The 14,619-nt window shown below is 40.4% G+C and overlaps 1 protein-coding gene across 1 annotated transcript; it reads right to left on the bottom strand.

Annotated features, from left to right (window-relative positions):
• Positions 1-338: 338 nt before the first annotated feature.
• On the bottom strand, positions 339-14,253 carry RAB21 (RAB21, member RAS oncogene family). Its single transcript, XM_080393863.1, has 7 exons — positions 13,847-14,253; positions 6,134-6,193; positions 5,843-5,950; positions 4,251-4,314; positions 3,392-3,446; positions 2,919-3,007; positions 339-2,018 (listed from the first exon to the last, which is right to left on the bottom strand). Exons 1-7 carry the CDS (start codon positions 13,991-13,993, stop codon positions 1,879-1,881), a joined length of 663 nt encoding a protein of 220 aa, XP_080249989.1. The 5' UTR covers positions 13,994-14,253; the 3' UTR covers positions 339-1,878.
• Between the last annotated feature and the right edge of the window lie 366 nt (positions 14,254-14,619).

The following is a 14,619-nucleotide window of genomic DNA, read 5'->3' as shown; positions in this document are numbered from 1 at the left end:
TGTATCACTTACAGGACTAACTTTCATCTGTTTGCATTTGACAGTACTGTTTTAAGATCAAACTGACCTGTTTTTCAACTTTGGCAAGGCTCACTTAAATTAGACTAATTTGAGAATGTGAACTCAATGGCATTGCTACATATACACACATAAAATCATAAATTTTAGATTCACACCAGGAAGTCTGTGCAGTCAAGAAACTTATCTTCACTGGCATGAAGAGATGACCTTTGTCCATCATGCATGCAATCATGTCAGAAGAGCAGAACAATGGTGGCTTAGGAGAAAGTATCTACACCACAGTTTAAGCAGAAAGGGAAAAATTGCACAAGGGCCAGTCTGTATCAAAGCCATCTATTATTGCAGAGAAAATAAAAACCAGATTGAAGACAGCAGACTTCTCTTTACACATCAGAGTGATTAGTTACGACTACTCCTTTTGTGAACTGGAACATACCCACACCATTCAATACATCCATATTCATCTACCCTTCAGAAAAAGGAAGGCCAAGGAATATTCTATTTTGTCATAGACATCACCTTTACTGTTTTTCCAAGCATGACAACTTAAGTAAAAAAAAAAAATTCAGAGCACAAAACATTTTGAAGTTTCAGCTACCACCATTTTTGTTCTTTTGTGATAGTAGTTTATACATATTTTGCTGAAAACCCTCCTCCCAAAACTTAAGTGGGCTTCAAAATACTTTACAAGAGAAAGAGCAAGTCAGGAGTAAGTTCAGTTCTGTCTAGTATCCCCAAAGTTACATCTGGCAAGTTTCATAACTTCAATTTAATCACTCCAAACCAGTACCAGTTCTAGTTAACGCCAATTCCTTTGTTTACTCAAGCCCTGCAATACAGGGGGGAAAAATATGCTCTTTACTTTATAATGCTGTCTTGGGACACAAATGTGTTAATGCAGCTTAAGAGTTTCCCATGCATCTGGTTTACTGGCTGCCAGATAGATGAGGGCTAAAGTTGAGTTGACATTCTGGGGATATTCTGAGAGGCCAAAATAACTGCAGAGGCAAGATATACGCATGCACCAGCTGTTTTAGCTGGGAGTCAAACACCTCAATGTTAAACAGCAGTCTAAGGAAGCATTCTCTTCCCACTGAGGGGATACTCTAAATACCGCTGCTTGCCGGAAAAGGCTTTAAAAAAATGCTGCAGCTATGAATGTACCAAAAAAGCTGGTTTTAGGTAGGGGGAATAGAATGAGCAATTCAACAGTACACATGAAAAGCCTGCATCTTTCACTGACTTATTCACTTCACAATCACTGACAAGACTGATGTACATATTTCTGCACCTGCAATTGTAAAAGCAGATAAAATATTTAATATGTAATTTACAATGTATTTTACCAGCTTGGCATACAGGATGAACAGAATATATCAAAGTAGTTGACAGTTACAGGCTTGTGAAGGCCCTGCAAAAATATTACTCCAGATATCTGCTAATTTAAAAAAAAAAAATCAATTTGCATTTTAGAAGTGATACAATTCAATCTACCACAAAATACAAAGAGCTGCAAAAAACGTATACCATTCCAACAACAATGTATATAAGTTATTAAATAATGATCTGATTTAAAAGAATATAAATGAAGCCTTTAAGTAGGTCTTTTCTACATGCATATTATTCCTCATTAAAGAAAAATATGTAAAAAGGCCATTGGTAATTGCTTTGTTAACCACTGTAGAAAATGCCAATTCTCTGGTCACAGACGCCACTAGTTTAGCACTTAAGGTCTCTGCAGTGTTACATGTGATTATTTTTAAATACTGTTAATTCTATTACTCCATTGGTAAAGAATGTGTGACTTGGAATATGGCAGTCTTCATATTGAGAGGGCAGTGATGCACAGTTTTATAGTTATCCAGAAGAACAGCACCCTCCACTGCTCTGTACTTGTGGCTCATCATCAATAATCTGTACACCTCGCCTTGCTATTCCTGACTGACTGGAACCATTGCCTCTTGCTCTTTCATCCACTTGAGCAGTTTCTATCATTCCTGTAAAGGAAGAAATGTATTAGATGACATTCCACTGCATATTTACACAAGACTTCTGAGATCTTTATCTATTTGAGTTAACATGCACAGAGACAAAATTCAGCAAGACTGGTTCTCCTGTTTACTATGCAGAAGTACTCTGGTGTCACATGGCATAGCTGTAAGAACATACTTAAATTTTCTTCCGACAGCACCAAACACCCAGCAGTTCCTGTTGACTAAGGGAGACCTTAGATGCTCAGATGTTCTGGAGTTAGTGACTTCAAAAGCTAGATTTACCCACCCATGTCAAAAATATTCTGTTAAAGAAAACAAGCAGGAAACTCCACACCCATACCACTCACACACAAACACCCAACCTACTCTTCAGACAAGCAGATGACATTTTGCTTAAATTCTTGTATTGTAAGAACACAACAAATAGAACAACTTCCCCACATGACAACATTTTTATCCTACATCCCATGGTCTTTACCATTTGTTTAGAACACCGTGTAAAATTCACATAATTACTTTTCAAGTTTACAATTTGTAGTTGACATAATTTGGTAAGATTTTTGAAAAAGGTTGAAACAGTGGGCTTGAAGCACGCAGTAGTGAAACCAGGCACATGAAGTTTGATTTGAGGTTACTATTTACATGTGCCAAGTGAAACAGTCAATGCTCTGATAAATGAACAAGACAACATTGTTGGAGTACAGCACGAATTTGCAGTATTGTAAGCATCCATATATCAAGCTTCCATAGCTGTTACAGTACACAAGTGGCTTGAAGTAGACTCAGATGAAGTCAGCATTTAGTAATAGTTTAAATGAAGGCTTTTCTATATGGTTTTAAGCATTGTGAAGCCTTGAGCATTTTGCAAATGAGCTCTTTACCAACAAACCAGGTAATACCTACTTTTACAAAGGTCAAGAAACAGTTCTTCAATTCCTTTGTTCTGTTTAGCTGAAGTGTGATAATGTTTTGCTCCAACAGATTCAGCATACCTGTAGGAATGCATATACAGAACTTCATTTTACTAAAAAAGATGATTGCAGGTTTTATTCCCAGTTGAGAGTTAAATCAGCATGTGTAGACTAAAAAGGGAATTATGTAGTTAAAACTGCCACGACTGATTAAAAACACTAGCTGAAACAAAATTTCATGTCCAGAAATGCGTTTAAACTGCAAATGTTGACTTTGATCACATACAACTCTCAAGTTACTAGTCAGTAATGATGTTCTGGGACTCAGATACTAACAGAACACTTAACACAGCACCCAGCTAGGCACTGCTGGTTTATGCCTGCCAGCTGTTAACAGCATCACAAGTTTATTACTCCAGCACAATTCTGCCATAGCTGTTTCTATTAATAATTGGTGTGACTTACGTTTCTGCTTCTTGCACTGAAACATGTCTCTCTTTCTCCAAGTCTATTTTGTTACCTGTTGGAAACAAGTTAATCTTTCAAGTCTTTTCACTCCAAAATTACCCAAAATCATGTAATCATTGTACCACTTCATTTTCTCACAAGCTGTCCCAGTGAAGACCAACTCCTACATAGGTCTCAATCTGGAGCACAATGATACAATTTAAAAAACCCCTTTCACTCAAGCATTTACAGGCAATGAACTACTACTGTAGAGCGATCAGGACAGCCAAGTACCTCCATACAAGCCACCAACTCGCCCTCTGCTTTTCTTTTGTGATTTATTAGCAGCTTATCTGTGCTGCAGAGGTAGTTTTTATAGAATATCCACACATCTATCCTCCTGAAAGTGTTTTAATCATTAGATCCAATTTTAAATCTAAACCCGTTATTTCTGTTGCATTCTGTTTGCATTGAAATACTCAAGCTTTAAGACTTGCTCTACCCCCCAAGCACTTGATTATGAAAACAGGCAGGAATCTAGTCTATGCCACTAAGAACAGTAAAAAAAATGAGTACTTGCCAGAAGGACAATACATATTTGAGGTTTATGTTTCTCTTTGTTAAAACTACAGCCTGCAGGTGTCTGTACTATGCATTTCTGACATGGTGTATCATTAAACAGCTTGTTTTCCAAAACTCTTATTTTCTTTAATGTGATCTACTGAAACCTCTAGCTCCAACTGAATTTTAAATATCAAACTAACATGTACACATGTTACATGTACAAACTACCAAAGCAGTGTTTGGAAGATGCTGTTAATCAAAGGAAGCATTTCTGATTCAGTCATGTGAATCACATGCTAAAATAAAGACTTACCTACTATACATAAACAGATTTCATTTCCCAACATTTTTCTTAATTCCTTAACCCAGTTTTTTACCTGCAAAAAGAACAGAGGTAAGTTTATTTTCACTTGATATACTACTAGCTTAGGCACTGAGGAACTGACCCTTTATTTACTCTAAACTTGAAACAAACATGTTTAGAGCAAAATAAATGGATAAAGTATTATTTAGATAGCTAAACATGGCTCTTGTTTTGCAGGTTTTAGCTCACAGTTGAAATTAAGAGCAAGTTACTTCAATAAATTGTTCAATTACTCCAGAAATATAACTCACCACACTTGTGTTAGCCCCACTCCAAAGAACAAGTTCACTGCATTGGCCACTTTGGGTCAGGCATGAGATCTTTTATCAACAGGCACTTACTGACAGATCACAAATGGTACTTTAAAGGTAGAGGGACCTAAACTGAGTTGTTCAGGTTAGATTGTAACAGGTGTTTGTTTCCTGAGAGAACAGATGGGACAAGAGCATCGAGTCAGCTGATGGCGAGGTATCTTATCAATTCTGTTGTCATGCTTTGAAGTTATATGATCACTGCATTGGCTTAGGGACTACTAGTTTAAGGGAATTTAAGCTGTGAAGAGAGGCAATCACTTCAGGAACCTAAAAATAGTTAGGATACGTGATACAGATGTAGTTATGGAATAGCATCTGCAAATTAACCTTAACTCTTTTTCTCTGAGAATTTGTTTTGGTATTACAGAATTTTACTATGTAGATCTCAGCATGAAAAGGCCAAGTTAAAGTAGTACTCACAAGTCATCACAATTCTGCAGGGGCAAGGGGGCAAGAGTTTAACTGCTAGCACAAGTGTTTTACTTGCCCTACATCAGATGATTTAAATTACTTAAGCTGTTGTGGAACTATACCCTTATACTATTTCTATCACTGCTAAACCAATCCCTGCCCATATAGCTACAATTTCTTACTCCTCTACACAGAAGTCCTACTGGTTTTGCCGCAAGCTTATCTGAGACCAACTCACTTTTAGCATAGTGTCACCAGTCTTCAGCTGGCATGTCCTAAAAAGTGACAGCACTGACTTGCCACAGAGTTGGAAAAAGCTCACCTGATCAGACTGATCAACTAATACTGCTAGAAAATAATTAGCCTTCAAATGTCAAGCTTTGATGAGGATTTGAAGTCCAAAAATCTATTACTACCAAGAATTAATGTTTCCACTATCATGTATTGCAATTTCAGAGTTATCAGATCTGTAAAAGGTCACATCAGTTCATGTTTTTTAGTAATTTGGTTTCTATAGTAGAAATCAGTATTGCATACTATCACACCAGTACTGGCTTATGTTTATAGCATGTCACAGATAAATCATACATCTAAATCTCTGGTGTTTTTTGAATAATCCTGCTAGAACTTTAGTAGATTGAAAGAGTCAGCCTTCAAAAGAAGGCCAATAAGGCATACACTTCCATTATATGGTCAAAATTTGCAGATGTAATGTACATTGCTATTGCTGAAAACAGAAGATTCCCATTTACACATTTGTATAACAGATTATCTTCGAACGAGTTTACATCTCACAGGTAAAAATATGTTCAGTACCTTTTGAAAGGAGTCTTCATCTGTTATATCATATACTAGAATAGCGCCATTAGAATCCCTGTAGTATATTGGCCCCAATGCGTGAAATCTTTCTTGACCAGCTGTATCCTACATTTAAAATACACTTGTTAGCCTTTAAGACAAAGCAAACAATACTTCAAGAAACTACAAATACTTTGAAATTCTACTTTATAAAGAAATGTGTAACATTTGAGTTCCAGTAAGCCTAAGTAGCTTTTCAGGAAAATATTCCATTTAGCTAAGGGAGGGAAAATAGGAAAATAAACATACCCATATTGCAAGGTTTACTCTTTTCCCACCAATATTTAGCTTCTTTGTAAGAAAAGACGCCTGGAAAGCAAAACAGATTAGAGTTAAGTTCTACACACAAATGTCTCATTTGACTTCAGATTAATTAAACTAATAAAAACATCTGAATCAAAATACTCTAAACCAGAAGTCTGAGTCAATACTAAGCCAGTTAGTCTTTTCCCTAACTCTGCCAGGAGCCTCTTCTAAATAAATCTGGCTTAAGCCAATCATTACTACATCTTTCTGCTGCTGTTTTGAATGATTTGGGAAGGATAAGAGTTGTGCAGAAAGAGTCTGAATTCACAGCACTGAAAAGTCTAAGTCAAACTCAAAGCATTTCACAGGAGTACATGAAATTTGGGTAGGAACCTGCCTAACAGGATTTTTAATCTGCAGGAATTCGGCAAAGTAGTTCAGTATTAGTCAGTTAATGAAACTCAAAGTATTTTGTTCATCACCAAGTCTCAGAACACTAGTCTTCTACAAGCTTCCTTATCTGTATCTTTTCCCTTTTTTTACTAAGTGAGTCCACAACTCTCCCCATCTGTTCTGTGGAGCTTTTGTGGGCCAGTGGTGTGGTTTGTTGGAGCGGGGCGGGAAACTTGGTTTTTTTCCCCAGACACTGCTCCTCAAAACCTTAGCGATATGCTTTCTCAACTAACACACAAAAGAAAAGCAAATGTCAGGACAATAAAAGCCTCAGAATACGCATATAAGCTGCTCTAAGCATTCTACTACATTATCTTCTGACATTTTGCAGGACCAGAGCATACTGCAAGATTAGTCTGATTTCAGTAACTCAGAGTATGCCTGTTCTTCACCAAGCCTGCATGATGTGTATTTTCAAACACCACCTCAATTACCAAGTGTATAATTCAGTGGCTAAAAAGGGCTACAATTTAATAGAAGTTTAATAGGCTAGAACAGCGTGCGAAGGAGTTTATCTTTAGGCACCTGCTCCCCCCATTCCAAAGACTAGCAGTAACAGGTTAACATCAGACAATTCAGTTGTCAAGGTTTAAGTTTTGTCTTTTGCCTTTAATTATACTGTTTTCCTTTCAGCTTCACCACAATTTGCATTTGGATACAAACAAGTACTTGGGGGTATTTTATGATACATTCATCCCTGATTATTTTAGACTGGACTGCAGCAGGTCAGCACAAGCTGTCTGTATGAGCACTGGCCAGACACTGAACTAAGCAAAACTAAAAAAAAGATGGGCCAGATCAGCTGCTTGAATCAGCTTGCTGCTTAACTACACAAGCAACCAGAACACACACAGAAGACCATGGAAGTTCAATTTACATCAGCCTAAACTGCTGTGAAAGTGCCTCTCTGGATATTGATGTGACCATATTACAGTTAGAGTCCTACAACACTCAGCTGCTAGAGCAGCTCCTGCTCTTCAGCTACTTCCCTATCACCAACTCTGTCTGACATCTGTATGACCTAAGGTGAGATGAATCAAGAAAATTTACTTCTAGTTTTTTTTGAAGTAAATTGGGGAAAGCTTTTATTTGGGGGGGAGGTACAAAGTCTTATAAACAGAACAAGGAGATGACAGACCAGAGGGAACAAAAACACTCAAACTTTCCAAGAGCAGATAGCAAAGAACTAATCATTATCACCATTGTATGCAACATCACTAAAGCATTAATGCTACCCCTTCAGTCTACAGTTAGGGGTCGTAAGTCGACTTCAGAAGAAGTTCCACACAGCATGTTAAAAATATTTAACACTAGCCAACTTGTAACAAACAGCTTAACAGCAGAGTAGCGGATCTTAAATATCAGGAAAGCTTTAGTTCTTAAATCAAAAACTCCCCACAGAAAGTCATTTATGGCTTTCAGCTAGCTGTCCCTAAGAATTATGTGATCAGTTTCTAGTCTTCATACCATCATTTGCTCTACTGCACCAGAGTTTAGAAACCAAAACCTTACATGTGACTTTAGAAGTTTCAATTCACCAACACTTGGGCCATATTAAGAGAAGGTATGGTTAGGCACGATGAATCAAGCTTACCTGACAATATTTCATAGATCTGCTGTACTACAGTACTTGATATTCTGTTGTAAGTCTCAAAGGAAAAGCTCTTCTGAGCACTGCTTTTGTCACAACACTGACAATCTGCTCAGTTGATACAAATTTCATATAACTGTTTGAGAAGAAAAATTCCAGACCAAAAGGCAGAGAAATCCTTCACAGAAACAGGAGGTATATTTTAAAAACACAGAACTCAATATCCACAAAGTGGCATTACCATGGCTGTAGACATTAGCCCAATAACACAGATACCTTTACTATCTGACTGAGCAAATATTAAAGTAGGCTTATCCATAAGGTAAGTTTTGCTTAAGCATATACCAGGTCTTCAGGTCACTACAGCTTTTGACAGCAATACTGTCTTCTAGTACTAAGAGTAGAGTATTTTCTTTCCTATATACCCAGGTATTAAAAGACCCATACATTCAAGTAGGACTTTTTACCATCTCCTGGAAAAAAATATATCACAGGAGACTGTGGCAAGGGTATTTATCATTGGGCTAATGTACTTGCTCTCTGTATTAGAACTTGATGAATTTGTACTAATTAAATTTTAGTCTACCTGAAGTCTTAGGCCCCTATCCAAAAAACACAATATCCTGTATCTGATATTCTGATTACAAGCAAGTTTGCCTAAAAAGCTTGCCCAATAACAAGGCTGGAACCTGGTGTTTGAAGTAGTCATGGGTAGCAATGAGCAGAAGGTTTTGTGAACATGCTCCAAGAAAGTCAATAATATATTACAGATTAAATTCTTTGTTCCTCATTGTGTTCATATACTGGAAGAATACTGCTAGCAGGCTCTGTTCTTGAATTAATAGGTATGAGCAAGTTTGAAATAGTTACCATCAGTAAAGTGCATGTTACAGCCACAGTGGCAAACATGCCAAAGACAAACCACACAGTATCTACCTTCTAACACATACACACCCTTCAAGTTCCATTTGTCTCATGGAAGAGCAAGGTTACTATTCACTCATTCTGAGGTTAGAGAGCAAAAAAAATAATCAGGTGTACAGCAAGACCATGCAGTTCCTAGAAATTCTGGGGGGAACCCAACATGGAAGGAAGAGCCTTAACTACCGTTTTGAGATAGTTTAGGAGCGTAGTTCAGGAAAAAAGTCAGCTGCCAAGAATGTCACAGCCTTTGAAATCAGTATAGTCTAGACAGCACTAGATAATTACACATAGAAGAGGATTCAACATTTTTTCTAATCTCCCAAGAATATATCAAATTGAGTACTACAGATTTAAGCCTGAGTTGTGACTCTACTTAAATCAGTAACTTCTTTCCAAATTATTTTCATTACTATAAGAATTTGGGTTTTGCTAGAATTCAAAAAAACCACAAGTACATAGGACCACAGTTACTTCAAAGATAAGTAATCTTAAGCAGCTCTTTGAAGTAAGCTACTAATTTTGATATTTTGATTCCAGTGTCTTATGACTGGTCTGAAGAATACTTACACACTTAGAAAAGGATAATACAATTAAAAGAGCTAAAATTCCATTCTCCATGTGCCTGTAGAAAATATTTATTTTTTTCTTCTAAGAGCTCAGTTTCACATGTCCATCAGGTCCTGATAGGAGCTGATAAAGGGGACCGAGTAGAACACAAGGAAGACATAGCTGGAAAAGATTCTCTTGAAAGTCACTTAACAAAAAGCATGTGTATGTCACCTGCCCCTTCACTGCCTCATCTTCAACAGAGGAAAGGCAGGCATACGAACACTGCATATAGCAGGGAACCTCCCTGCAGAGTCTTCCCCACCTTGCTCCCCAGCTATGGTAGAGAGCCAAGACAGCTTTTCCAGGTTATGCAAGTCCAGCAAAGCAATCAGGATCTGTATAGTATGATGAGCACGACATCAGCAGCTCTCTTACATCGGATATTTTGCAGTCCTCCACACATTTGAGAGATTAGTACACAAAAGTTGTAGGTTTTTTTTAATATTTTGACAGTAGGTTTACTATTGGAGTATACCAGCACAGTTCACTTCGATACCAATCTATCACTTAATTATTTTATCAAGAGAAAAGCACTGATCTCAATATTTCAATCATTGGAAATAAACTCTGTCCCATCAGGTTTGACAACAGGTTCTGCACTGAAATCATTGCCTGCAAAAGCCCCCACCTTTCCTGCTTTTTCACATTATTCTAAATAGGTGTTTTCTTAAGTGAATCAGTAGCTACCTTAATTTTAATTTGCAGGTCATCAATATCTTAACTACATGACTTGACACTAACATCACTACAGCAACATATCCCAGCAGTCTCCTAACCTCAAATGAAGTTCCAGCTCAGCATTTCCCTCTAAGCTACCTGTCATGGTTTAACCCCAGCTGGCAACTATGCATCACAGAGCTGCTTGCTCCCTCCCCCTTCCCCTGCTAGGCTGGGGAGGAAGGGAAAAAAGGTAAAATTCATGGGTTGAGAGAAGAACAATTTAATAATAGAAATAAAATATAACAACAGCAGCTGTAATGAAAAGGAGAGAGAGGAATAAAATCCAAAAGGGAAAAAAAAAAAACAAGTTATCCACAACAAAATCGCTCACCACCTGGTGACCAATGTCCAACCAGTCCCTAAGGAGTAACCAGCAGGCCCCAGCCAACCCCGCCTCAGCTCACATACGCAGCATAACATTTTATGGTATGGAATATCCCTCTGGCTAGTACAGGTCAGGCTGTCCTGGCTGTGTCCCCTCCCAATCTCTTGTGCCCCTCCAGACCTCTAGCTGGCAGGGCCTGAGAAACTGAGAAGTCCTTGACTTAGTGTAAACATTACTTAGCAACAACTAAAACCACCAGTGTTATCAATATTATTCTCATACTAAATCCAAAACACAGCATTGTACCAGCTACTAAGAAGAAAATTAACACTATCACAGCCAAAACTAGGGCACTAGCATTCAGGGAAGTGGGGCATGAAGAGAAGGGAAGCAGCTCCCTTTTAGTAAAAGCCTTCTGTTGCTAGGATGAAAGAAATTACTCTGTCTGGGTGTACACAGGTTAACTTCACAATAGAATACTAAAGTGTTAGAATTTAGATAGGAAAGCACAGATAGACATTACAAAAAAGACTCACACTGACCAATTTAAAAGCTTCTTGCACTTTCCCCCATTGCTAGGCTCACGCTGCAGGAAGCGCGAGTCAACATTACTAGTTTCCAGAAGGCTACAATCTCACCTTTTTTGTTGCAATCACATTGGAGTAAAGCGCTACACAGTATTTTTTTCCCCAAAAAATCAGAGATTACTGTGGATGGAGAGCCTCTTGTCTCAGTATCTCGTCATCTTTTCATATGATTCACCACTGTGGCCCTCTGCTGAATCAGGAGCTAAGTATTTCTCTAATTTTGGCTTAATTGGCACAAAAGTAATTTGGTGCAGTACTTTGAATTGGTGCCATGAAACAAGGCCACCTTAACATATTAAGCCTTTAATCTTAAAAAAAAGTATGTTTTACAAAAATGTCACTTCATTGCTTAATCAGATATCCTAGTTTCTCATTTTATTTAAGGGATATTTTAATTTGCTAGTGGAAGAGCTTACTGTAACTTCCATCTAGAATTGTAAGATGTAGGAAAACCAGAATAAAGATAACACTTTAGAAGTGCACATGATGTCCAGTAAGATTCAACAGCAACTGACATTGCATTTTACAATCAATAAGACATGTGGCTAAGGAGGCTCAGAACACAAAAGCAAATGAGTTAAGACAGTGCAGTCAGTTAAAAGATACTGGTAGGAACCAGAAACCTAATCACAGTGGAGAAACAAAATCTCAGTATCAAGTGTGAGCAAGAGCTTCCACTCTTCTACAAGCACATACACCCTGCCTCCAGGCAGACAAAACCGAAAGCTCTCAAGCCACAGTATCTAGAGACGTTTCCCTGTCAACATTTACATGTCCGCCTTATGACAGTTGTGACCTAAATCTGTATTCCAACTCACTTTTTGCTTCTATTTTTGTCTTCCACTATGGATTTAAAGAACATGACTAACAAAAAGAAAAACCAAACATGAGCCTGCATCACATGACAAACTTATAGCTCTACTCTTTCTACATGGGATGTGAGAATTCAGCTATACACGATCATTCTGATGCACTTTAAATGACTGTGTGCTCAATGCTACGCTTCAGCTGAAGCTCTGACACCTACAAACTACTGATCATTTCTGTAGCATAGCTATTATCCATTACCTCTATAGCAATCAGAGCTACAATCAGCTTGCCATAAATACATCACCCCACGTAAACCTACCAATAGATTCATCCAACAGCAGAGTATGAACATAGGGTAATGTAAACATGTTCTTTTTAGGTCTTTATAGCAAAAATAGAGTAACAGTAACCGTTTATGAAACATTCACTGTATTGTTTCCAGTGCATCACCAATGTTTCTTTGATTTTAAGAAAAAGATCCATTATTAAATACTTCTGAGATACACAACCCACAAGATTTTTTCCCCTAAATTTCGAGGAATAGCACACAACTACCCTAAGGCTCTTTTTCTAGCATCACCTACTATTTATTCTGTACTTCACAGAACCTCAAAAGTAGCTAAAAACCCACTACTGGCCCACGTGGTGGCAGGGTTTGTTTGTTAATTTAAAAAAACCCACAAACATTAAAAACGCTACAGTGCTAAACCCACACTTTCATATACACGCTCACAACTACTAAGAAAGATGCAGTTCAAGTGGTGTAACTGCAAATAAAAAAGGTTAAGTAGAGACATCCCAAAAGACTTAGCATACAACCTACATCATTAAGTTTAAAACATGTATTCTGAGATCAGGTACAGTACAAGCGTTTTATTTTGTACCACAGCATACACACCATTCAGCACTAGTAGGTAACAAAAAACCATGACTTTCAATTCAAGCAGATACCCTGTCACATTTCTCAATCAGAACACCACTTTTTGTTCTTTATATGTAAGCAGACAGTACTACTGAAAAGAACCAGGCGAGAATTCAGGGAGGTACGTGACAAAACAAGTATGCCTTAAGAATGTTTTCTGTTAAGTCTTAATCTCATAAACCATTTTGTGAAATCTGTTTTCTTTAACCAATAGTATTTTGGCAGTTCAAGTGTTAGGATCCGAGAACACGAGGAAGACTATAATTAACAGAAATGCAGCACGTATGAAACACTTAGTCATCAACCCATTACCCGCGATTACAATGACAACATTACTTTAAATCATACTTTATCGGATTCAAACGAAGACATTCATATACGCAACTAGAAAAAACACGCAGTTAGCGTTCAGAATACACGCGAGGCCTTTAAGCACTGGAAGCTTAAGCCTGATGCACGAAAAGAACCATAAATCAGCTTCCAGCTAACCCGGCAGGGGAACAGCCACCATTTAAAGAGCGGCAGCGGTCGCTCCGGCCACCGTTGAGCGGTGAGCACGGCAGCAAGCGCCAGAGCCCTGCCGCGGGCTGACGGAGCCACACAGCCAGCCCCAGGGCGGCAGGGCAGGCCGGCCAGCGCCACAGGGCGACGCAGGGGCGGGCTGGCACCGGCCAGCGACGCCAGAAGGTGCGCAGGGAGAGACAGGCAGCGGGGCTCCCCGAGCCCCGGCAGCGGCAAGCAGGGGCTCCCCGCCCGCCCCCGGCCCGGCCCGCACCTGCAGGGTGGTGATGTGCTTGTCGTTGAACTTGTTCTCGCAGTAGCGCAGCACCAGGGAGGTTTTTCCCACGCAGCCCTCCCCGAGCAGCACCACCTTGAAGGAGAAACTGCGGCCCCCGGCCGCCGCGCCTGCCCCCGCCGCCATCCGCGCCCCGCCGAGCCCAGCCGGGCCGCTGCCGCCTCACATCAACGGTCCGCGCTGCGGCGCGCCGCCGCCCTCAGGGATGGGACGCGCGGGGGAGCGGAAGGGGCACTCGCCGGGCGGAAGCGAGGAGCAGGCGGGACGGTACCGCCAAGGCCCAGGGACAGGAGAGAGACGCCCCGAGCCACAACACTCCCCGCTGCCGCTGGCCCCGCTCCCCCTAATGGCGTCTTCTTCCTCCTACGTCACGCGGCGCTCGGTCACGCGCACGCCCCCGCCGCCAATGGGAGGGGCGGACGAGGCGGCGGCGAGAGGCCCCGCCCAAGAGCAGGCCCCACCCCCCGCTCGCCGCCCCCCTCTCCTCCGCGGTGGGGCCTGCGCCACAGTGGGGTCGGGCGGTGGCCGGTGCGGGGAGCCGGCCCCTGGGCCTTCGTCGCCGGACCGCCCCGACGGGCCTGGCGTGGCGGCGGGCTACGCCGGGAGGGCTGGGCTCGGCTCGGCTGGCGCTTGGCCCCCCAGTGCTTGCGCGGGGGCGGGAGCGGCGGTGTGAGTAAGTGGATGTGCCTAACGATGTGCCTGCGGGGGGAGGCCTCCTCACTCGGGGGCGGGGTGGGTGAGCCGCCTCCCCG

The sequence above is a fragment of the Falco punctatus genome (assembly GCF_963210335.1).
Source record: "Falco punctatus genome assembly, chromosome: 6".
NCBI lineage: Eukaryota > Metazoa > Chordata > Aves > Falconiformes > Falconidae > Falco > Falco punctatus.
The sequence above is the reverse complement of the archived record's forward strand: the minus strand, read 5'-3'. Positions and strand labels throughout refer to the sequence as shown.